The sequence below is a fragment of the Larimichthys crocea genome, chromosome VI, assembly GCF_000972845.2.
Source record: "Larimichthys crocea isolate SSNF chromosome VI, L_crocea_2.0, whole genome shotgun sequence".
NCBI lineage: Eukaryota > Metazoa > Chordata > Actinopteri > Sciaenidae > Larimichthys > Larimichthys crocea.
The window spans coordinates 13,851,634-13,877,018 of NC_040016.1; the positions used below are offsets into that span (position 1 = coordinate 13,851,634).

At 39.5% G+C, this 25,385-nt stretch overlaps 1 protein-coding gene across 14 annotated transcripts in view; it reads right to left on the bottom strand.

Annotated features, from left to right (window-relative positions):
- Positions 1–25,385, bottom strand: part of atp2b2 (ATPase plasma membrane Ca2+ transporting 2) — a 110,915-nt gene that overhangs the window by 55,398 nt on the left and 30,132 nt on the right. For 11 of the 14 annotated variants that reach the window (XM_027279672.1, XM_010744545.3, XM_019277314.2 and 8 more), the window contains exon 2: positions 14,959–15,724. In XM_027279672.1, coding sequence (XP_027135473.1) covers positions 14,959–15,157 — 199 coding nt within the window. In that variant the 5' untranslated portion in view covers positions 15,158–15,724. Of the gene's footprint in view, positions 1–14,958; positions 15,725–15,913; positions 15,966–25,385 lie in introns of those variants that run through there. The other 3 variants (XM_019277310.2, XM_019277311.2, XM_019277312.2) reach the window with 3 other exon arrangements.

The window sequence follows — 25,385 nt, forward strand, 5'->3', positions numbered from 1 at the left end:
ACATACAGTTGTGTATGTAAACAAGCAACTGAGAAAATACATTCTCTCATTTCATGAGGAGTCATGGGGTCACGCTAACATAAATACATGCTCGCACACACACAAACACACACCCATGGATCTATCATTCATTCCCCTACGGACAGACCCATCTAAAGGGTAATGGACTGGAAAGTGACACTGAGCAATTTCTGACACCATGTCTTTCCCATCATGTGTGTACTGTGTGCGTGCGTACGTGTTCATATGTGTGTAACACTATACTATGTGTTGACAAAATGACAGATCAGTCTAATATTGCTACATCTAAGAGACAAACTCTGGGTACAGAATCAGTGGCAGATTTTCATGGAGTTTTTCCTTAAAGGAATAGTTTAATATTTGGGGAAATACTCATGTCTCTACATGATGGGGGCTGAGGGGGGATTGATAGTATGGGGACTAGTTGCCAGGCAACCAGTGGAGACTCAAGGAAGTTACTGGTTTGGCCAAGAAATAGTTTGGCACATAACCACCCCACCACCTCCTCCAATTAAATGGCAACTTGTTTTACTATTTCATTATATAGTGTGTTAATTAAGTTTTGGAGGTGCCAACAGAAGAATTTTCACATCCTCCAATGCTGAATTATGTTTGAGTTTAACAATGCTAGCAAGCAACTACTAAAAACAGCTTTTAGTTTTTATACTGTACCTCTTTTATTATAAAGACAGAAGACGTCGCATCTGAATGTATGCTCTGCTGCCACATAATTTGTGTTTTCTATAAAAAGGCACAAATGCTAGGGCAGTTTTTAACAGTCTTCCAACAACCCAAATTAAATGTATGTTGCAACGCTGAAAATAAAATGTGCAATTGTGTGGAAGTGTGTGTGTGTGTGTGTTTGTGGGGGCAGCTGTACAAGTGGGTGAGTTTTGCTGTCACGCACTGTGCTCTATGAGTCTGACTCATGCGAAAGAGTGGAGTGGAGTGAGAGAACACAGCTCACAGCGATCTCTCTCTCACACACATGCCACTCACAGGGTAACTGATTATTAGTTATTATTCCATCTCTCTCTCTCTCTCCCTCTCTCTCTCTCTACATACACATATATATATGTACTGCACATGCTGTACGTATACATATACAGAGAAATGTCAAGCCTTGAATAACGCATCCCACATTATACACTATGTTTTGACCTAAAGTACACATGCTCTTTTGTTTCTATGACAATACTTTCATTTTTTTTTTAAATATATATTGTCTTGTGAAGAAAAATGGTTATGTAATGTTATGTAAGAAACAAACAACAAAAACCAATAGATGTGGTTGGCTGTATGCTGCTCATATCACAGAATTTGAATACCCAAAGGTTTAATTTACACCTCTCAGAAATCCTTTTTGGAGGCCTGGCAAGTAGCACATCAAGAGCAGCACAGAGCGGAAAAAAACAGAAACAAGCTGACAGTGACTCATGTAGGACATAGGCCTCAGTGCATATGGTCCTTATCAAAATTCATGAAACAGTTATTGCTGTGTTCGAAATCTGTGCATGGGTGAGGTCCAGTTCATATTATGCATACCCTGGGTGCATGTATTTTTTATGTTGTTATTTTATTTTATATATTATTAATCCCGCTTGGGGAAATTCAATTTATACTCTGTTGGTAGGCTTGAAATACACACATGAACTCACACAGACCTTTAGACAAGGCATGTTTGGTGCCTTGCTCAAGGGCACCTTGGCAGTTACCAGGAGGTGAACTGGCACTTTCCAACTACCAGTGTAACATGGTCCAAGCTGGATTGAACCTGCCACCCTCTGGTTATCAAGCCACTTGCCGCCTAGGTATATGACCCACATTTAAATAAATCATATGTATGAGCATTAGAGCTCCACAACTAGTCATAATAAGATCACACCTTTATGCAATGTCATTCTTTTGTGATGATTCTGTTTGTATGCATTGGTAGGATGATACATTGAACATTTTCTCTGCCTGTCACCTGACCGATCGTGTGAAAAGTGAGACGGTGTCCCAAAAAGACGGTGTCCCTAAGCATCATATGAGAATCATTTGTGGAAAAAAAGATGTGGCTCTCTTCTTGATCAATATTATGCTGGCCTAGACTGCTAGGTGTGTACAAATATGTCTATTCAACCTACTGCAAGTGGTCAAAAGTGAAAAAAACAACAACAAAAAAAATGAGTTTCTTTCTTTCTTTGAATTTATGAGTCATTAAGTGAATATGTTCCACCATCTGAGCCTCAAACACTGTAATGTTAGCTGGCCCGACTGCCCTAGATGTGGACACAACATTAATGAGACATCTGTTTACAGCCTCTGTGTGTGTAGGGAGGTATGCGTCTGTGTGTGTGTGTGTGTGTATGTGTGAGGCAAAGAAAGAGAAAGGGATAGTGAGTGTGCGGCATGTGCAGACACAACTGCTTAGTGATGAGGGCAAAGTGTAACGGGGCCAGTTACCTCATCGTGTAATTCCAGACTGTTCAACTATTTATTCAATCAATCAGCCTACCCAAACATCCTTCCATTCTCCCTTCTATCTATCTATCTATCTATCTATCTATCTATCTATCTATCTATCTATCTATCTATCTATCTATCTATCTATCTATCTATCTATCTATCTATCATTACCCTATGTTTCATTTATCTATCCATTTATGATATTCAGCTAATTTTCAAGTAAACATATATTCACTTCCTAAATTTTTAAATGTAACTGGTATTGAATTTGCCTTATAATCGCTGTGATAAACCTTCATCAGGTTATCGTTTGCCTCTCTCTTTCTCTTATGCACATACATGTACAGATGGAAGAAACACACCTGTTCTCTACTCCTCGCATGTATGACTGCTAGTATATTTATATAGGGACTGTTGTATACACGACTGCAGAAATACAGAAACATTTTGACAGCTTTAATGCTACAAAATATTTAGAGCTTATATATTACTCTGCATTCCTATTTACAAATCAGAGTCTGAATCACATTGTTGCTTCATTCAAAATAATTCCTCAGTTAAATATTAAATAGGAAAAATTTAAGATTTAAAGAATGCAATTTCAAACAACTCTAACCCTGTAGTTCTGGCTCTGTGGCTTGTGCCAGCCATGCCGATTAGGGGCTGTTGTATTTTCCCTCATGCCCACACACATACACACAAACATTTCCAACTGCTTAGTGGATGCACACTCACACAAATCAGCAAACCCTCCCCCCTTGGGAGTGAAAAGAGAGAGCGTTCAGGGCCAAGAGGCTGAAAGGGAGAGTGACAGTAGTCTATCTGCTGTCTCCCATCTGGGTGTCAGTCTCTGGTTTCGCCCAGGGGCTCAGATAAGCTTCGGACACAATAGGGACAGCTATTAAAATTCAAACTACCAGAGAGAGTCATGAAATAGTCATGACAGGTAAGGGAAATCTACACACTGTAATGTGCCTGTTCACTTGGAACTGCAAAGAAAGATGTGTTGATTGTTGTGTAGATTGAATTGAATTTAATATATACTAGTGATTATAACAGTAATTTGTTATTATCTAATATAAGTTGTAAATCAATATCAATATATTTTAATGGCTCACAGCATAAAAGAATATTATTTTAATCATTCACACGCTCTTGCAATATGAGTTTACAAACACTAACACTGTAAATTACAGTGGAGAGTATTGATCTGTCCTTGTGCTATGCAGCAGCATTTTTATTGGACTGTAATGTGACTGAAGCCATGAAACCCCATCCGAAAAGTTCCATCAGCTGCACAAATGGATGCATCTCCTTTAATATTCCTGACATGAAACAGATGTACTACATGGTATTAAGCACAATTGATTTTTCCATATGTCAATCATGTAAGGCAAATCATTTGGTGTTGGCAGGGTCAGCGGGTAACATTTATGTACTGTAAGTATATATTACAATACTATGACTAATTGTAGGAGTAGAATATTTGCCATAGACAAGAAGACTACAAAAAAAGGGTTGCAACTGTTAATCTATAAATTGAGTAGTCTATAAAATATCAGAAAACAGTGACAAATGCTCATCACAAGTTCCCAGAGCCCAGGATGATGACAATCAACCATCAGTTTGCATTATGTTACACGATACATACAGAATGCATGTTTAGTTAACAAAACAAAGGTTCAAAAATATCCACCTCAACATAAGTATTTGCATTCAAAATTTCAGGGGTTTGCAGTGGTGGAAACTCCATTTATTGGACACTGATAGTTACTATATACTTTGCATATACAGATTTTATATTAGAAACATTTAATTGGTATGTATTAAACTTTGTAACAGTATAAAAAGTAGTCAAAAATAACTCCAACTCAACCGATACTTTGTTGATAATACTTCTCTTCTTTTACTCTAATACTGTTTTAAATGCACAACGTTTACATATAAGTGCTATTACATTGTTATATTTGTACTTTTAATTAAGTATAGAATCAAAACACTTCTGAATGACCACTGAAAGTTTGTTCAAAGGTTATGTACAACATTTTCCTGTACTGTAATACTGTAATATATTCACTGTATAAAATAGCTGAAGTAGCTGAATGATACTGTCATAAGAGAAGTGTTATATTGGTGAACTGTGCAAGGTGAAATGACGTGTTTGCACATTGTGCTGTGCCTGATTTTGGTGCTTTGCTTTCCTGCGCCCTTGGGTAAGTCTGAATCCCTATTCCCCTGGGCAAGACTAAACAGGCTTATTTTTTGCTTACTTTATGCCAATGGGCAAGTCAAGACAACTTTTCTGAACCTTTAAAAGGTTCAGAAAGGTAAAATTCTTAGAGTAAAACAATACCCAGGTTCCTGTTCCTTTTCCGTTTCTGCTGGTGTTGGAATGTTATGGATTATTCCCCTCTGCAATATGTGGAAACTCAACATTGAGAGATAGCTGATTTGTGCCCTTGAGCAAGGCAGGGCTGGATCTGGTCCAAGACTGTTATATGCCCTTGAGAAGGAAACACTGTCTGTCTGTGTTGGCAGCAGTGGTACCACCCTTGTTCTGCCCCACAGCGGGAGAAGAGAGAGGAGAGAGGTCAACTCAGGAAAAGAGCTGACATGGAGAGAAACAAGCCGTTTATAGACCGGGACTCTGCATATTCAGCTGAAAGCATCACCACGCCTGTCAAATCACTATCCATACTTCTAGCTTCCAGCAGCCAGTTCAGATTCAGGACATTTCAGAGGACAAGAGCTGGATTTAGATGTATGACAGCAACCTGGGACAGAGAAGCATTTGGAGATGTCAGTTTCTGCCACTGTATTTTTGAGCGATTCACATATCTAAGGACAGACTTTCTAGGCAGGCAGAAACTAAAGTAATGAGGTGGGATGGTGGCGTCAATGGTAGAAAACTTGTTGGGGGCGTGGCGGCAGTTGGCACACAGGTTGAACAGCCATCTATCCTGTCCCTCAAAAACCCACTAAAGACACTACTTCCCAACCTAAACACTACACCACATTGCAAGACTGTCAACTAAGATGTATAAAAGCACAAACAAACAGAAGAGACAATTTTACTTTACTTGGGGGAAACATGAAAAGGACTGGTTTCATTTACAGCCTTGATAACATGCTTTAGCTTTATATCACCAATTTGTTTTTTAAAACCAGGCTAGTCTGGAAGCAAATAACCCCAAAAGGCGGTTTGAGTCACTGCGCCGATGTCATTCAGTGTTCCCTCATGCATAAAAAATGACAGTAACAACAAGATTAGATCATAATGAAATTACATTACTTATGAAATAGCTAAACTGGGGTGTCGTTTAGCATGTACAAAGGCTCAGTCCTTGCTCCGGCGGCCCAGGGTTTGAATCCAATTCTAGTTGGAGGTAGATGCTTCTTTTACATTTGAAATTTGACTGCGCATATGTCACTTTTCAGCACTGGATTGTTAGCTTCATATCTGTAATCTACTAAGACAACCACATTTATTTTACTTTTCACATTTTCAGTCATCTCTGAATACTAATCTGTACACTATAGTATACACTCGCACAGGCAGACGTACTGTATACTGTTGTTAGTCAGCACCAGGCTCCATGGGAGCAGGCCAACAGAGTCTGGTTTTTGGCATCTGTCCTCTTAATTCAGTCAGGCATCTCTTGGGACAGCTGACTTCACTGCTGGCCATGTCCAGCATCTGCGTGTGAGTAAGCGCACGTGTGTGTTTCTACATATCTGTCTGTCTGACAGTCTCTCTGACAAAATGTGATTAAATAGAAGAACATTCTCACTGCCTCAATTAAAAATATTAATGTGAAATATATATATAATAGTACATAAATCACAATGAAATTATCGTTGCTTGTTTTGTCTTGACTTGAATGACTTCTCAAATAAGACCCATTAAATACAACTGAAACTGTTTTAATACACAACAATCCCTCCCAATCGCATCTGATTTTCCTTCAGTTGTAAATGGTACAGTTTTTTCACTAGGGAAATCAATGAGGTACACAGGCTTTTCAGCTGATATGTAGCACTATTGGTTCCAGATAATTTGTACATTCAAGGCCAATTTCTCAAACAGAAATTAGGCTTGTTCAAGACTAGGATTTGATTTCATTTCAGTGGACATCTAATGGATATAAATTTTGTTTTAGTATGAGACCTTGTTTAATCCCTGTCTGGGAAACCAGCCCATAGTGTACTTCTCCAGAGACAGTAATCAAACCCTGATATAAAAGCCTAAGCATTTGAAAAGTGACTGCACTTCACAACATGCCCCAGCGGAAATGTTCACAAGCCATTATTTTTTTCCGTACACCTGCTCATCTATTTGTATTATGCTGCATTAAAAAAATTGCAGCAGCATGAGCAAAATAACCTTTTGGGTTGTCAGATTGGAGAAGCTTTCATGGTTTGCTGTTTTACATTAAGACATCAATTCTGCAGTTATAATTGTCAAGTTATTGATGAAGGGTGGAGGCCTTTTTACAGTAAGCCATCAAGCCTTCAGATTCAAATGTTAGTGCAGTAAATCATTGTTGAAATGTTATTTGTCTGAATGTTTTTCAGAGAACTTCAAGACAATAAGAAATATAAATGGTCTGTGAGATTGGTCATTTATGATTAATTAAATCCAACATCTTTACTGCTTTTTAACCAGTATATTGTATTGTTATTTTATGTGTACAGACAACCTGTATGGTTGACTGTAATGAAACACAAAGATCAAAGCTGAACAAGTTTATTACGTCCTTACTGTTTCTTTGTGTATAACAAATATTGAGGTGAAAAAACTACATGTACACAACACTAGCTGTTTTTGTCCTCTTTGCTTTAGTTTGAACTTGCAGAGTGTTATGGATTGCAGATTTAAAGCTCAAGGTAAAAAAAGACAAATGCAAGGTCCTCTAGCAGAGGTTATGCACCAACCACAGATCCATTATTAACATTCGTTTGAACATCCTGGCAATGCAAAAAGGTGGAATAAGTTGTTTATTTTTTACAAACATAGCAAAGACATAGACATAGCGAGCTGTTGCAGAGTGACTGACCACTGTGCCACAGCACTGCTTAAGCCTGCCTGAAGGTCACTGCTACTACACTGCAGAGGAGGCACCTGTGTGAGTAGTGGCGCGTGTGTGTGCCAACGATGTGGTTTTGCTCTTTCACAGGGCAAAATGGCTGTGTATCATTTATAATCTGTCCTCTGAGAGCCATCTCTCTCTCTCTTTCTCTTCTTAACTGCCTCCTATTTCACTCTCTCTTTTCTACCTCTTCTATCCTTTTTACAGAGTCACCAGGGGAAGAGAGGAGAAGAGAGGGGAGGGCAGAAAGAAGTGAAGGAGAGAAGGAGGAGGAGGAGGAGGAGGAGGAGGAGGAGGAGGAGGAGGAGAGGAGTTGCAGAGCAGGAGAAATTGTCCTTATTAAAGAGACGGCTGCTCCATGTGAGAGATCCCTTGTGGGACAGAGATTAAATAGACTGCGTCAGAAGGGAACGTGCTCGTGGTGCTGTGACTGGAGGACGCGATAAGTATGATCGTCATGGAGGCAGGGAGGAAAAGAAAGAGAGCAAGGAGGAGAGGTGCGATGAGGGACAAACACATGAGAAGAATGGAAGGAGAGGGGAAGGAGGAACAACAGGGTTAAGACTATAAGTAGATGTGCAGAAATGTACGAGCACCCAAACTGAAATGTAGACTTTGTTTTGACAGAGTGATAAAAAAAACAAAAAAAAACAGGCTGTGTGTAAATGAAGGAAATTGAATGAAGAATGAAGAAGGAGAGTAGAAGATGGAGAGAAGGTGGGGAGAGGTGGATGACAGATGCGTGGGGCAAACAGTTTTCTGAGTTATGTAGAGAATTCATGAAGGCCTCGTCATGGGAGCAGTTCGGAACATAGCGTTTGAGATATGTGGGAGGGATAAGAAGAGTAATAGTAACACAATTTTGATATTACAAAGAGAAACTATAATTATACGTATGATACTAGATACAACTATATCTGCAACAGCAGAGATAACAGCAGAATTTAATGAAAAGTTAAGGGTTAGTTGGCCAAATTTTATACATCTAACCTGGCAGGAAAAATGTTTCTTTTTGACGATCCATCAGTCATCACATTTTTTGTCCTTCTCCATGTACACCTCTTTTTTTTTTCTTCTTGTTCTCTGTCTACATTTCCTTCCATCCTTATACATACACATCACTACATCTGTGTCTTTCGCATCAAGGCAATGTCAGTAAAGAAAAATGGATGCAAACATCCAAATAACTGTTTGCGGATCAATAGATTTATACACTCTATGAGACATTATGATGTCTGTGTGTGTGTGTGTGTGTGTGTGTGTGTATAGAAGGATTTAGGGTCTGCTGTTGGTGTGTGTGTATGATATCAAATCACATTCGGATAAACAAGTCAAGTGTTCACCCCCAGTGAGTGGACTGTTAACACAAGAACCATCAACTACACACTCCCATGAGAAATTCAGGCAGCGTTTATGATGTATCATCTGGCCACCATCCACCACTGTCATAACAGCCACAAAAAGCAATGCAGGGGCATTCCCCTCAGGACCTGTTATAAACACAACTGCCCTAAATCAAGTGATTGTCACCTGCATTTCTGCAAGTCATTTATCCCCCTTGTCAAATTCTACTGATCTCTATGTGTGTTGTTGTATTTGGCTACACTCTTACAATGTATTTTTCAATAGTTTAGGAACAAACTGAAGTTTAGAAATGGTGTGCTACTTTTCCAGCACTATTTCATTGTTAGGAACTCGGCAAAAGAAGTGAGAGTAGAAGAGAGGGATGATGAAGGTTATAGATGTAGAGCAGGTCTATTTAGGCTACGCTGTACACTGGCCCACTGGGATATCAGCGACCGACCAGCACACTGAAATAGAAATGGGAGCAGCGGAGAGGAGAGAGAGAAAGGAGAGGAAAGGTGTGGTGAGATACAGGAATGGGAGGTAGAAAGAGAGAGAGAGAGTAAGTGCAGGTGGAAGGGTTGATGAGGAGGAGGTCTGGAGGGGACAGAGAGGAGAGACAGGGCTGGATGAAGGTAGATAGGTAGGAAAAAGGACGGTTTAAGTAAGAAGACGTCAATAATAGGGTTACGGAGTGGCAGGACCTTTTTACTTGGTAAGGGGTTTGTTTGACATTTAAATATCAAATACAGTACATCTGCTTTCTAGCTGAGAGTTAGAAAGGAGGATCAATGCCACTTATATGTCTGTAAAGAAATGATGTACAGTAACTGGAGCCAGCAGTCAGATAGCTTAGCATAGCATGAATACTGGAAATGGAGGAACAGCAATAGTCTGGCTCTGTCCGAAAGCTCCTATCAGGGGCTTACTTATTAACCCAACTTTCAAACTGTACATAAACCACAATTTGTCACTTCATAAAGGTTTCCGTGCTGAAAGAAGTATCAATCTTCTCATTTAATCTTCATCAAGAAAACAAATACAATAAGTGGATTTCCAAAAAGCTTGAAAAATGTGCAATAAATGAACAAATCTATTAGATTTATTTATTTATTTAACTTTTCTGAGAAATTATGAGGATTTTTCCTTTCTTTTCATTTCTAGCACTGAAACACAGATTAGCCTCAGCTGCTGTTGCTATGGAGAAAGGGCTCAGTTAGGCATGAGTCACACCTGTAGCTAATACAAAATACTTTGCTGTTTCTATTTGGAACAAAACATCAAAATGTGGAAATCCACTGATTTCAGCTGCTGAATGTGCAGTGTTATATTGTTTCTACAGTACAAAGCATTTCTAAAGTCTGTCCATACGTTTTATGTTTGGGTTGCCTGAACAACCTGCCATTGTTGATGCATAAATGAAAGGGACTTTAACTTTCAGAGTTATGCAAGCCTGAAATAACCTTTGGTGGGGTATGCAGGTATGTAGGTATGGACAACCATTGCCTTTTTAGCCAAAATACAGATTACTGTATGTATAGATGTAAGGAATAAACTTGTATATTAGGTAGAAGACAATTAAACTTTAGATATAGTTTTTGTCTGATTGAGATTTGGTAAGCATCTGGCATGGACTTGAGAGGTCGGGGTAAAGTAATGTTGAGAGAGTCAAATAAGGAAATCTGGAGACCAAGAGGAGAAGACATACGCAGTAAGATGAAATGAGACGTGGGGATATTGTATTGTAGAGTGCAAAGAAAAAATATTGGATTCAGATCTCTCTGCCAAGACTACATATTGCCAAAGTCTCATTACTTTAGACATCTTCTTGTCCACAGCTTTGCTGCTAAATATTTTTCAGACCATCTAAATTCTCCCCCTGGTGACCTAATGTGCTCATTTCTCAATGTTATCTCCTTTAACATGGCTGCAGTTTCCAAACTTTATAATTCAAAACAGGACCCCTTACACATGGAACTAAATCTGCCAGGGAAACGGATAATGGAGAAACTATTCCAGGGGAGGTTTTGGAAGACATTGTTTCATGTATCATCTCTTTTTTCTGTATTCATCATGGTTTAATTCAATTTAAAGTAATACATCTGTAACATTGTTCCATTAACAAATTAGCCAAGCTATATCCTAATGTCACCCCAACGTACCTGTATCCCCCAGTCTTCTTTGTTCATATGCTTCCAGTCTCTCTCTGATTTTTGTTTTTTAATTTGTTATTTTGACCATATATTTTACATATACATATAACATTTTTATATTCATTCTACTTCTTTTTTTTTGTTGGCTCTATATATATGTGTGTGTAATTCCACAAATTTAACAGACAACACCGTTGGTGGTCACCTTGAGGGAGAGTCACAGAGAAAGGATATGTAATTGAGGAATTGTGTGAAATAAAATAGCTCAGTCCTAAACTATAATAGACTATAATATATGTTATAAAACTTTTAGGAGTGCTGGTGGGTTTCCTGCTTTGAATGATAATAATATTAGGCATACTGTATAAAAGCAAATAAAAAATCCCAGTTTTGACTGGCATATAAAATTTAGCACTAGCTTTTGGTGATGCATATTTTAAAACATTCACTGCTTCATCTTTCATCTAATATTTTAGATCCGCAGTCATATCTAAGCTGCATGAAAAGCTTACCACTGTAGTTTTGTGAGGTGTACTGACTTGTATATTTACTCCTCCTTTCTCACACAATTTCGCTAAGTACCCTCCTGCCCTCCCTTTCAGACATCAAAAACTATTGATGCCCTAAGCACCTCTTCATCCTCCCGACCCTCAAGGAATGGCTCTGACCTGAGCACTCTCTCACAATTCCTTGTCTTCCTACCCAGGAGGACTTACCGTGTGCTGCAGTTCTCTACAGTCTTGAAAAAAATAGTTATACTGCGAGCACCCACCAACCAACCGTCTTTTCTCCTATCTCGAGAGAAGCAGGTCATACACCAAGTAGCTTCCTGCCGTTCCTTCTTGGAAACTTAGCTGTAGCTTGACATCCCATCTGCCCCCTGAATGACTCATGCCATTCACCTACTGTCAGCCTAAAGGAAACGCAAGCTTCTTCACCCCACAGTTACCTACAAGGCAACACATAGGTAACTACATCCTGGGTGCAGGTGTACAGTACAAGGAAGGAAGGTATGGTTTAACCTCAATTCATGTATTAGATTCCTCCTTTACGGATTTAGAGAATTATTGCTCCATTGGGGCCATGAAACCCTCAATGTCTGAGGAAATGTGTTAAAAAGTTAGCAACATCGATTATATATATAACTTAAATGTTGTAATAGAGACTCTTTTTGTGCCTTTTTCTTCCAAATTTTACAGCTTCATGCACTGCAGAAACAATGTAGCAGGAGCCTATTGCCTGCTGTGTCTAAATGCATGTGGTCAACTCTTCACTGGTTGCATTTCTATACTTACAGATGCATTATGGATTCATGCTGCATAATGGGCTATAGCCATCCATGAACCCTTATCATGTGAAAGAGCTGGTGAAAGCGACAATATACAGGGCTAATAGGTCAACCGTGTTTAGAGCCTCTTACCATCAAACGATGGCCCCTGGGACACATACACATTACAGACACCACACATGATGACAGCAAGCAATACAGAATACCTTCAAAGATAATTACCATGATCATATTTCCAAGGTAACATATGTTCTGTGGAGCAACCACACAGCACACAAGGGGACCCACACAGCATAAACATAGAAATACCTGGGATCACTAATGCAAATAGCACGAGATACCATTACTCAGTTTCCACTTAGTGGATGATCCAGTGAGAGATAAAATAATTAATTATGACAATTAATGATAAACATGGATGATAGAAGAGGAACATCCTACTTGGAAGCAGTGGGGAAAGCTCTCAACCAAAAGGTAGGGATTTGTTAAATGGATTTACCCAGTGAAATGCTAGTGAACATGGAAGCATGTGTCTTATACATGATACAAAATACACAATTCCTTCTCAGAAATCCAACAAATGTCTAAATAATTAATAGCACACACACACACACACACACACACGAGAATGTAGTGTTTTAAATAATCCAGCCGACAAAGTACCGCATTTACATACATTCTGAATTGTTCCTCAGAGCAACTTTTTTTCCTTTCTGTTCTGCTGTTTATGATTATTAATTAACCCACTGGCATATCAACAGGCACAAACTATAATTTTGCACTGTGATACAGAATAATGTTAGTATGGAAGACTTAAATTAAAATACTAACAGTATTTGAATGAGCAGTACCGTGTAATTATACCTCAGCGTATAAGAAAAGAGGGTAAATATTCATGTACTATTTATTGCTTTTGCTGTTATGTAATCCTTTAAAATATGGGTACTTTTCCTCATTGTTAGATGATGTGTTGCACCTACATTGATGAAATGTTCAACAAATCAGATTACTAGTAACATAATGTGTTAATAATTACAGAATTGTAATGTGTATTTATCATATGTTTAATTACTTTAATTTTAGTTTTATTGCAACTCCGCAGGCTGTGATCCTGGCTAAGTGTTTAGCAAGCTGATAAAATGTAATGTTGGTGCATGCATCTAATCAGGATGCTCAAGAGAATGGGGAAATGAAATGATAATTTTATGTCTGTTATGATAATTTTATTGCTAGTTCAAATTCAGTTTCATTTCAGTATCGCTGTAAAACTGCAGGCACTGTTTCACACTGAAAATATGGTGAAGAGCAATAGGCACCACATCCCCAATCTGATTCACTGTTCATCAGTGCTTATTCTATTCTATCCCATTTTGATTTACTCTTTATTCAACTCTGAGACTTCTCTGAATTTATCTAGTTTACTCTGCTGTCTCGCTGCAGGTATTACGACTAGCTGACCTAGAATTGGTGCTATTGGATGAGGAGACCAGGGAACACAATCTTCTGTGCCTATCAGCCTATAAGGTTACAGGTTACCTCTGATGTCACACAGGTGACACTACATGAATACCGATCAATGATCCCTACATCAGGGGAGGTGGATGATTTCAGCGCTGTTATAAATATTGAATACAGAGATGAAGCCATTAGAGAGGTCTGTTTTTTTGTATGCTCACTGAAATGCAGCTGGAGATGAAGCAGCAGAAAATCCTACTTTTGTGCAGATAAAGTTAAGGCTGGGCTGTTTTAACAACAGATGTGTGCATAATTATTTGTATAACCTAAAGAGGATGACAGGGATTTTGTGGTACTGCGTGCTGTGCTATTATGCAATGTTCACGTTTTTATTGAGAAAACTCCACGAGTTAAAGCAGTGTTATAATATCACTAAATTAACCTTCACCTGTTTGGATTTTTTTTTTTAAAGAAAAAGAAAAGAAAATGTCAACAAATGACAAGTCGCATTTGCACAGCAGGAAATTAAGTATTTACAGTATTTTACACTTGTTAGACAGAAAATAAAAATAGAACAAGTACTGGACCTGCTTCCTGTTTATTTATTATAATTGTTATTATTATTAATATTACTATTATTGGGTATTTTGCTTTCTTAAATCTACTCAGTCCCCAGTCCATTTGTAGACGCCAAAGCACATCCCACGTGGCCAAATCTCTACTGTGTTGCCCCAGAGACCTGCTCCTTAATAAGGCTAAGGCTGATTGGTTGACGGGGTGTGAGAATGACAAGGGTTGGGGGGGCTTGTACGGGGGAGGGGGAGTGATGGGGGGGGGACTAAACTGTCCAGAGAGATTTCTATGCATACTAAACAGGTCTAACACTAGCTGGCTGAGAAGAATTTCATTAGTCCCTTCAAACAGGACTCCCTCCCCATCTTCTGATGCTTTGCTTACGTATTTCTCCAACAAGGGTTGCACATGCATTGCAACAGTAAATACAATGAAAATCTACCATCAATCTTACAATCAGCTCCATATACAGTAGTAGAACACATTCCTCAAGATGAGATCATACTTCATACGATACACGCCAGTGCACACATATTCACACACACACACACACACACACACACACACAAGCACAGGGACTCACCTTCTGTGGGTGAGGTTTTCAGTCGTTTGCACAGTCCCTCTACGCCTCCGTAGTCCTCCTGGAGCTTGACCACCGCCTCTGTGCCACGCAGCTCCATGAGCGAGCGCAGCTCCATGACCGAGCAGCCGAAGGGTGACGCATGGTTGTCTTCATTTCTTTGGTTCTTGGCATAAAAATCGCTGTTGGACATGTCCCCCATGATGTCTGCTTGTCAAGTCAGTTAGATAAGTGTTTGTTATTGCTTAGAGATCAATCAAAAAGCTTGCACAACAGATAGATGAGCTCAGTTGAGTCTCATCCAAAAAAAAAAAAAAAATCCAAAATAGGTATCAAGCAGGCAACAACAACCAAAAAAGGGGAATAAACAATGCCACTTGTAGGTAAAGTAGGCAGATAGAGAATAAAAAGGGGGGAAAAATCCGAGGGGACGAATCAATGTGTAGCTTCGCTGTTTCAGGAGAGACTGTCAGATATCAGCAGACCAAAAACCATCAAAGAGAAGAAACAGAAGAAGAGGATAAAGAACAGCAGAGAACAAGGAGAGGAGGGGATGACGAAACACAAGTCGGGAGCATCCAGGTGAGCGTTGGACAGCCCCAGTGGTCAGGTCCTGAGAAGGGCAATGATGGTGATTGCAAGTCCTGTAGGTCTCAGGCTCACCACGGCTGCAGTCCAGACCCGCTCCATGTGTGGCTTCCCATTTCTGCTATTCTGCTGTTGCCTCCGCTGCCTCTCTGCCTCTACATGGTGGTCTTCCCCATCACTGCTACAGAGAGAGAGAGAGAGAGAGAGAGAGAGAGAGAGAGAGATGAGTTGAATCCAAGAGATGAATTCAAAGAGGACAGAAGGTGAGGGAGGAGGAGAGAGACACACAGAAAGAGAGCATAAGAATGAGCCTTGCGTTCTCTGGGCAGGGGTGAATGCAGCGGTAGATGGTACACGGTATAAGAACAACCTCTCCTGGCTGCTGCAGTAACTGGCTCTGCTGTCTCTATCTACTGCTGCTGCTGCTGCTGCTGCTGCTAACCTTATTCTGAGGACACACCGACTGACAGAGAGAGGGAGAGAGAGAGAGAGAGAGAGAGAGAGAGAGAGAGAGAGGGTAGGGGGGTATGAAAGAGAGGGAGGGCGGAGAGAAGAGGATGCTCCTTTCTGGTGCAGAGCGGAGAGGAGTTGTGCGCGGGTGGGAGGCTGGGGGTGCTCTGACGACAAAGCGGAGAGGCGGCACGTAACGCTGCGCTGTCACAGGGAGGATGGGCTGAGCTGTGGAGGTGCTGCTGCCATCTCACCACTAGTTCTCTCTCATTCTACAGTAAGCGACCTGTCCTATGCAGTCACTCTATACCATCGCTCACTGGCTGTTGTCTTGTAATGCCTTGTATTAATGAGTTCACTCCCATCCTCTCACTCTAGAACTACACTCAGCTCAGAGAGGAGATTTCTACAGTGTTAAGGTGTTACACTGCAGTTTACTGGATTAAGATCCATTGACATCAGTTGCAAGTCAGTTAACATGATGCAACATGTTTCTGGGTTCAGGATGAGGCTGCCGTTTTTCTTTTTTTTTTATCGTTGACAGATCTGTGGCACTCATCTCAAAGAACATTTGTCCATAGTGAAGATGGTTATATTTAAAATCAGATCAATTTAATTTAAAAACGTGAGGTAATTTGGGCATTATAGTTATTGTCTTGTCACCTAAACAGACATGGTACTCAAAATAAACAGCATTGCCCAGAGTCACTGTAATCAAGTAACATGTCCCCAGTGTAATGGAGTAGCTCATTGTCGTGTTTTGAAGAGTTTCTAGACGACAATACAGGTTTATGCCACAGAGAAAGCACAAGCAACACTTGTTAATTGGATAAATTCATTGTTTGCCTTTCAATTAAATTTTGAAAATACAGAACCCTGTCATCCTTTTCCATTAAGGCACCAGTTTCCCTCAACCTCCACACAAACAAGTAATATCAGAAAACAATGCACAAAACCCTGTTGATCCATCACCAATTATTTTCACATGGGTACAGCTATAAAACAGCAACAAAAATTTAAGTGGCACATAGCACGTGTATGGTGGGTGCCACTCGAAGACTGTCAGTAGAAATCAGACAAAAGAGTCAAGTCAGCGAAAACTAGAACATTGGTAGCACTGCTGGTCACTTCATTCATTAAATTTATATTCATACAATGAGTCATTTGTTTATTCATTCTTTGGCAGTCATTAGGCATTTACTGTACAGTCTGCCCTCAAAGGGTACACCTTTGCTTTACATCATACAGAAAATTCTTGTATGCCCCTGCTTTTTAAAGACAATGGAGCTGCCTAGTCATCCTACAAGACATATTGATGCTGAAGCAGCTGGCATGCAGAAATATAAGTTAACAACACAGGTTAGCACGTTACAAGATGCAGATTGTCAGTGCATTTGTTTCCTGTCTGGAAGTAGCAATGGGAATTAACAGAAAGTTTAATAGGCAGCAGATAAAACCCACTGAGGTAGTGAGATTTTTGGTACATGCAGCGTGCAGTATTTAATCCGACTGGACTGAAACAATCAACGAGGTGTCCAGTTACAAATATCAGGTGTGATGATACAGATGGAACTAGTACCAGACAATTGTGCACTCGGGAACAGTTGGGCAGCGACCTTGTCACAGCAGGGTGACAAGAGTCCCTGCCAACATGTGACTACACATCTGTAACTCCACAGGAAGCAGTCCTGGCTGCTAATGAGCTCGAGTCCTTACCGAAGTGACAAAGTTAGAAGCACTGGCAATGTTACCTGGACAGGTGCAGCCGAACAAACCTGCTAAACACTTCTGTAAAGCACATTAAGGCAGTGATGAAAGGTCACTGAGTACATTTACTCAAGTACTGTACTTAAGCTTAATTCTGTAGTACTTCTTTTTATTCTTTTTATTTTATTATAATAATTAGAAGCACAATTTAATCAACTAATAAATTATGATGTGTTATTACAGGTCATGTTACCCAGCAGTGTACAAAGTAGTTAGAATTAGCTGCTCTTTTATTAGTTGTAACGTTAAAGTAATACTTACAAATTAATGCATCCATAGTGCAGTGATACATTAAAATAATATATATGATCCTGAAAATGAATATATGAATACTGAAAACTGAATATATTTTAATTCTTAACTTTAGTAATAAATGCAGAACTATTATTTCTACACTGTGGTTTTAATACTTTCACATAAAAGATCTAAGTACTTCTTCAGCTAATGGATTGAGGAGAGCATTTCTAACAAAGGCCATCTGCAGAGTAATATAATAATGATCCATTAAACAAGACATTTTGTATTTCAGCTCAGACGAGTTTTGGATAGTTTATCCAGTTATTAAACAAAAATGGACAACACAAGCCAGGGCTGTATCTTCCTTTATGTTTTTTTTTTCTCCAACCTTTTATGCTGTCCCCCTTTCCTGCCGATCAGGTCCAATCAATGTTGGCGGTACTCTTAGTGTGCCAAGGCAGACATCTGTGCCGGCCAGATCCTCCAAAACCGCCAAATGAAAGCAAACAAATGCTCTCCCAGGAAATTATGTGTCTGTGTGTTTTTTGCGTGCGCCTGAATGTTTAATCAAGTGGCTGGCTGAGGAAAGAAACTAGGGACGGCTGCTATCACCAGTTGTACTGGTATACCTGCACTACGCTGGTTTTCTATCCTACTAGCTTGGCATGGCAAAGAAGCACTGAGAGAGAATGTCAGCATAGCTGCAAACCAATAATGCTGATGATTATAAAAGACAAAATTAAATAAATCCATAAGTAGATGGCAAGACGCCTTACCTTGAACATTGATTACCATTATTCCAAACACACCCTAGCCATAATTCTGTCCATTGTGCTCTCCAAAATATATAACGTGAGACAAGCTCAAAGAAATAAATTAGTTTAACACAAATCTAGGAGGAAAGCAGCAACATCAGCAAACGACACTGTGTAATTCATACTTGAGTTTGACTCAAACTGAGAACCTTTTCCGCATGTCATTCTTTCATCCAAAAATGAGATAGAAATGCAGGATTTCATGATTAATGTAACGCAGAATATCGATGTAGCTCCCTCCACAACATCTGTTCATTACTGACTATGCAAGGACTGTGCAATTGTGTTTCCAGCTTCACATCATCATGTCTGTGATGTAAGTGACTGGCTGTGGTGGTGGCGGTGTTATATTCTGCTGGCGTGCAGCTGCCTATCTTTAAATTACGATGACGTGCAGGAGTGGGGGGAGATTGAGATGTGGGAGGGAGATGAGGGGGAAAAGAAGGGAGAGGAAGGGAGGAAGAGGAGAATGGATGTAGCAAAAGATGAAAGCTGAAAGATGGAGAAAGGAGGGGGAAGCAAAGAAAGAGCCAGGGAAAAGGTAAGATAGAGGTGAAGTGCACTGCTGAAACCTAAACTGAGTAACTTCAAAGCAAACTGTAAACTGTAAATACGTAGACACACAGATACACTAACATGCATATATGCAGTCGCAGAATTGATTTCTTCTTTCCTCGGAAAAGGAGGGCAGCTGTAAGTAGAGCTATTGTTGCTGTTTTGTATGCATTCACAGATAAAAACACGATGAAGGCAGTGTGTCAGAACTGTTCTTCTTCACTGTTAAATAATTTGAACATCAAAGGGTGAGCAACTGTCTTTTCCTCAAGTGTTGTGGATATGGACTCCTTCATGATTTTGCTAGCATCTTGCAAAAAATATTTTCATCACCACTACTCTCAATCCTTCTTTGTACCTGCCTGCCTGTCTGTATAAAGTGCCGCCAATCCCTAAGTTATCTACTGTATTTTATCTGTCTAAAACACTTCCCTGCTACTTCCCTACTATTCTTCTGCGTACCTCCCTGCCTACATGCCAGTCTTTCTGCATAATAGTTGGCATGCTCCCCATAGCTTGACAATCAAACACTCAAGGAGAAAATGTAGATTTTGCAATAATTAACAGATTTATTTATTTTTTTTTACCTAAAATACAAGAACACTTAATTGGACTTTATGAACTTGAACACCATATGGGATCCATCCATGTTACAATGTGAAGCTCGGTGGCCAGATGCTAAGACCATCTGACCACCATACTGTACAGTGTTTGCCTTACGATGAAATTACTGAAAAAACACAGAGGCATCAACAAAAAGGGATATTAACACAAAGCCACTGAAGCAACACTAAACAGTTGTGTGTATCCAACCAAGAATTTAGGGCAAAAAAATATTATGTAAAATCATTTTTAACTAGTGGTATTGCTTTAAAAGTTATTCAAGCATCTGTTAACATTTTTGTCAGACTTTCATTTAAATGGCACATGTTTCAGTTAGTAGACATTAGATAGAGCAACCCTGCAGTACTTCTATTACAGTGTTGTTGCGGGGGCACTGTGTTTCTAAAGTGCATCACACACTGGCGGCCTCAGTCGATAATTTTTAAAAACATATACTGTGTTCAGTACACTTAACTGCTGTAATACTAAAAGATTTTGTCCTTGTCTTATAAATGGATGACTTTATGTCTTTCTGTTCATCTTCAGGAGGTTTGTTTATATTCACACATTATGCACAATATAATATAGTATATCCTCTCTTAGCATGGATTTTACCTTAAATTTGAATTTCTCTGTGTATTGTGTCTACTGATTCGTCTGCTGGGTCTCTCTGTTCTCCTCTGTGATTACAAAGAACAAGTGTTAATGATGAAACGGTGCTCTGGAATAATTGCTGCTTTCTCTTTGATGAAAAGTTCCTTGTCTGACAAATGGGTAGTTTTGTTGTCCTCCACAGTGAAGCCATGCACATTCTCCGTGCGTCTGTCTTAAAATGTCCTTGAGCACAGTGAAGCAGAGCTGAGGTATGAGCTGTGCCCACTGCACCACCAGCACCAGCAGCAGCACTAGCACACAGCCCCCCCTGCCTGTGACAAAAAATAGTGCAGGAGAGTCCACTGCTACTCTGCACACCTGCACCCCGTAAATATCACATTATAATTTCAGATGCTTGTTGGTTTGTATCATGACATGAAGAGTTTAATTTCAAGCATCAGATTATTTTATTAAAGAGGTGTTTATGTGGGAGGGACCAAATAACATGAACACCTTATGATTTGATGCAATCCATACACCACTGAACAACTACAGCCTCAGAAATGAGAATCAAGAGCTCACTGATGTCGTCTCAAGAGTGCATTAAAAGTAAAAGTTTAATAAAGGTAGTATTTACAGCATTGCTTCTGAACTGAGTTGCATTAGACTGTGAATTGTATCTGCGATCACTGATTGTGATGTTTGTGTCACAAAAACAAAGGCCTACTTTATGCATGACCCAGCAACAGTGTGTCCGAGATGAGCATGTTTCAGTGCTGCTCAGGACATCAAATAAAGTCCCTTTCTGTGCCAGCATATGATGTGTATAACATGCACTAAACTGCAATGGGTCATTTTTACTTAATTTGTCGATATAAAATAATTATAAAATTATATTAGCTAAGCAGCAGAAGCGGTTGTTGGACAATGGTCAGGGAATCCCCAAACACACATTAGATAGCAGCTGCATTGAAATACTGCACTGCATTATCTGAAGGCGCATTAACTGACATTGTCTCTGAGGTGAATTGTTATATAACAACCACATGGAGAGCCTCCTTTCAGCCACCATCAGTGCTCTGTAATTGGGTTGAAAGCAGCTGTCATGCTAACTAAGCCCAGCAGAGTCAGACGAAGAAAAAGGTTATTTTGGAAACAAATGCAGGAGGTTGAAAAGGACTGCAGCTCCAGCTCATACCAGGCTGAAGAGAAGATAAATAAGATGAGAGAGGGATGAGTGAGAGAGAAGGTCAGAGACAAAAAGAGAGAAATTAATACATATGTCCATGTTTATGCGTTGGCTTATGGAAGGTGAGGGGTTTTGAAGAAAAGCCAGGCAACCCCGATAGCTGCAGGAGTGCTCTGTGTCACTGCAGAGTGAGACCGAGATGTGAGAAAGTGGGAAGTGGTGATGTTATGCTATAGCTGTGAGATGACAGGGTTAGAGGACAGAGGATGACACAGTGAGCGATATACGCCTTTGGTACTTAATGGACCCCATCTTTCATATCTATGATAAATAAAGTAGTGCCTCAAAATAATATGTTAAGTTGTTCCACAGTAGGCGACTTATCTCTTTCCCTCCTTACTTGCACTCGCCTCCTTTGCTTTCTGCTTCTGCAGCACACACATCAGTGCTGGCTGGTGTACAGATGTCACCTCTCCTCTCGCCTTGGTCCATGCTTTATATTCAACTGCCTGTTCACTCTCTTTCTCTTCTTATTTCAATAGAGCATCTTTTCATTAACAGTGCTCCATTCTCTGATAATTTGCAGCAAATAAGTGCCTTTTTCATCCTGTCCTTGTTGCTGTTGTCAGGAGCTATACTGTATTCATGGCCACCTCAATACCTTGTCCTGGGTGTACTTAGTGAGCAAATGGTATTATACAACATAAGCAATATTGTCAGGCCCTTCAGGGAGATATCGAGCGTAATACTGCCTGGAGCAGCAATGTAGATGCACATTAACAACTGTAACCAAATAAATAGTTTTATTACTATGCATATTAAAATGTAAAAAAAACAAATGTAGCATGAAAAAAAGTCAAATTATTGAAAAACTAGTTAGCCCAAACATTAATGAATAATGAGTAGTGTTAGCTTAATGGTGTTGAGAATGCTCTGGCGCTTTAACAAGCTTTACAGGAGACGATCCTGTAAATGAGGAGCAGTTTTGCTATCTGCTGATAAATTCTCCAATCAAACTATGCTCCTGGACCAATTCCCCTCAAGCATGGCATATGGCTGTCAATCACCTCATACAGAAACTCAGAGGTTTCCCGGTGAATTATTAAGATTGGGGGAGGGGGGTGAAGTGTAACATTTCGTCTGTTATATTATATTATTTTTCTCTTAAGCTTTGCTATCCGTTTTTTTCCCCACTAACTGAGACTAGTGTTTATTGGTGGTAGAATGGCATGAACACTAAAGTAAGAGGAATTACAGTTGATATCAGAAACTGTGGGCTTTTGTTTTCAGAAACAGTATCACTAACATTGATCTTGATTGACAATTCTGGGTAGTCAGAATTGTATCATCCAGCTAGGTGAAGTCATTCCTGTGACTCCTGTAACTATAAAGAGTTCATGACAGAAAAGTTTGTCTAGTACTTTCCTTAATGCTTGTAATTACATCAGCAACATAAATGCTTTGTAACTACCATTGACAATCTAATGTTCAAACATACTAAACTATGGTGTTGAATATTGCCTGCTGAGCATGCTGGCACCATGCCTGTGATACATTATAATAATATTAAACAGCTTTAAACATTCCCAGACTCAGTCAAAACAATGCATACAGTACAAAGAAACTATAAAAGGGTCTACCTTTCCACTTGTGCCCTTCGTAATAATTACAGCTGTCATGCCCTTCATGCTCCACGCTCCCATCTAACTTCTGTATCATAACCTTACCCTCTTCAACGTATTCAAACCTCTCTTTTAATCTGTTTCACCGCCAGATTCACTACTGTCGGAGAATAATGCATCAAACAAGTGGATGTCAAATGTGCTCATGGGGATTTGACTAATCCACACATAGTGAGACACATGGTGCAGTCCACATGTAGTATGTCAACCTACTGTACAGTACATATATATTGTGTGTGTGTGTGTGTGTGTGCGTGTGTGTGTGTGTGTGTGTGTGTGTGTGTATACTGTATACTGTATACTGTATAGTAGATCAAGATCTGTTTGTACTATAATAACAAAGTGTAACCAGAGTCAAATTTCTCGTGTGTAATCAGAATCAGAATCACTTCAATTCACCAGGTGAATTGAAGTGATTCTGATTCTCACAGTATAGTAATGGTACAGTGTCTTGACACCAGGAAAGGTCCTGCAAAACAGACTGAGTCATCATTATTTTAGAGGTTGAACCCTTAAAGCTTGTGTCTAATAAGGCAGAGTCTGTGAATTTAAACACACTTTACGCACTGAAAACTCATATCAACATTGACAGATTGACTGAAATTCTGAATTTCTTGCCACTAAAGCTTGGCCTCAGCCTAGTATTGCATGTACATACATGTAAAGTGTTTTCAAACAAAGCTTATTCTGTTACTTCTACAGCTGGAAAAAAAAAAAACTGTATTCCAGACGAGGATATCTGTAGTATACATTGTCTGTCGTCACAGAAAAAAAAATAAATCTGCAGCCATGCATAAACGTACTGGCATGTACCAGCCTGCACACTTACATACAAAAGAAAACATGTGTTTGTATTCAGGCCACACTCTGATGTCAAGAGCCTGACAAATATTCATTGCAATGATGATGATGTGAGCATTTGTTCTCTTACAAATAGGTATGACAAGACATGATCGTTCTACCTACACGTATACTAATTAAGAAGAGCAATTATCGGTGTCAACAAAAAACAAAACCCAGTAGTTGTAAACTAAATGGGTCTGACCCCCTGTCTCCTGCTTCTTGTCTTTTTTTGATTCACTGTGAGCCTGGTGGCTCCTGACCTCAGATTACACATCTGTTCCTGGATTTGTAAGCCTTTTTTTATGGAAGCACTCTGCTGTTTTTCAGCATGACAAGCTGCTTAATCTGTGTCCGGAAAACACCCAGGGATCAAAAAGCATGATACAGCTTCTTACAGAAGAAGCCCTTCCTGTCCAACTAAATGGGCATACATGGTCAAAAGACATCTGAGGTAAACAGGAAGAAATAGAATAGAACAGAATAATATATCTATTTTTAACATGAAACTGGGAGATTTTGTGAGCCTCAAGGTACCAGTACACTAAGGTACAGACATCCAAATAAAATTGACTGGATGACACTCTTAAAATTTTCACACTTTTTGACTGGCAGTGACACATTTTTTCAGCTGTCAAACATGAGCAGACACAGAACACACTTGAGGATAAGTTTGATGTGGGGAGCATACACGTGATGACAAGGTGAAGATGGCGACTGCACACTACTTGTGTTCTATAACCCCGTCATCATCTCCTGAATCTCACAAAAACAAGCTCTTGTGGTGCAGCTACAACATATAACACAAGCAAACATGAAGGTGAAACATCGTTCTGCTCTATTTTTCTTTCCCTTTCACAAGCTCAGCTCTTCTTGACTGTTGCCAGTTGGATTTGATATCTGAACAATCATTACATCAAGGACTTGCCTAGAATAAAACTTTATGAATCTAAGAAATAATATTGATGTTCTCAGATAAACTGGAGGACAAGTGAATAAAGCCCTTAATCCTCAAAATTACAAGTTAATTTGTGCCAACTGTCTGCTATCATTCCAAACGAATGAATGCCCAGTCTGATCCTGAACATCAGTCACAATAAGCAACATGTG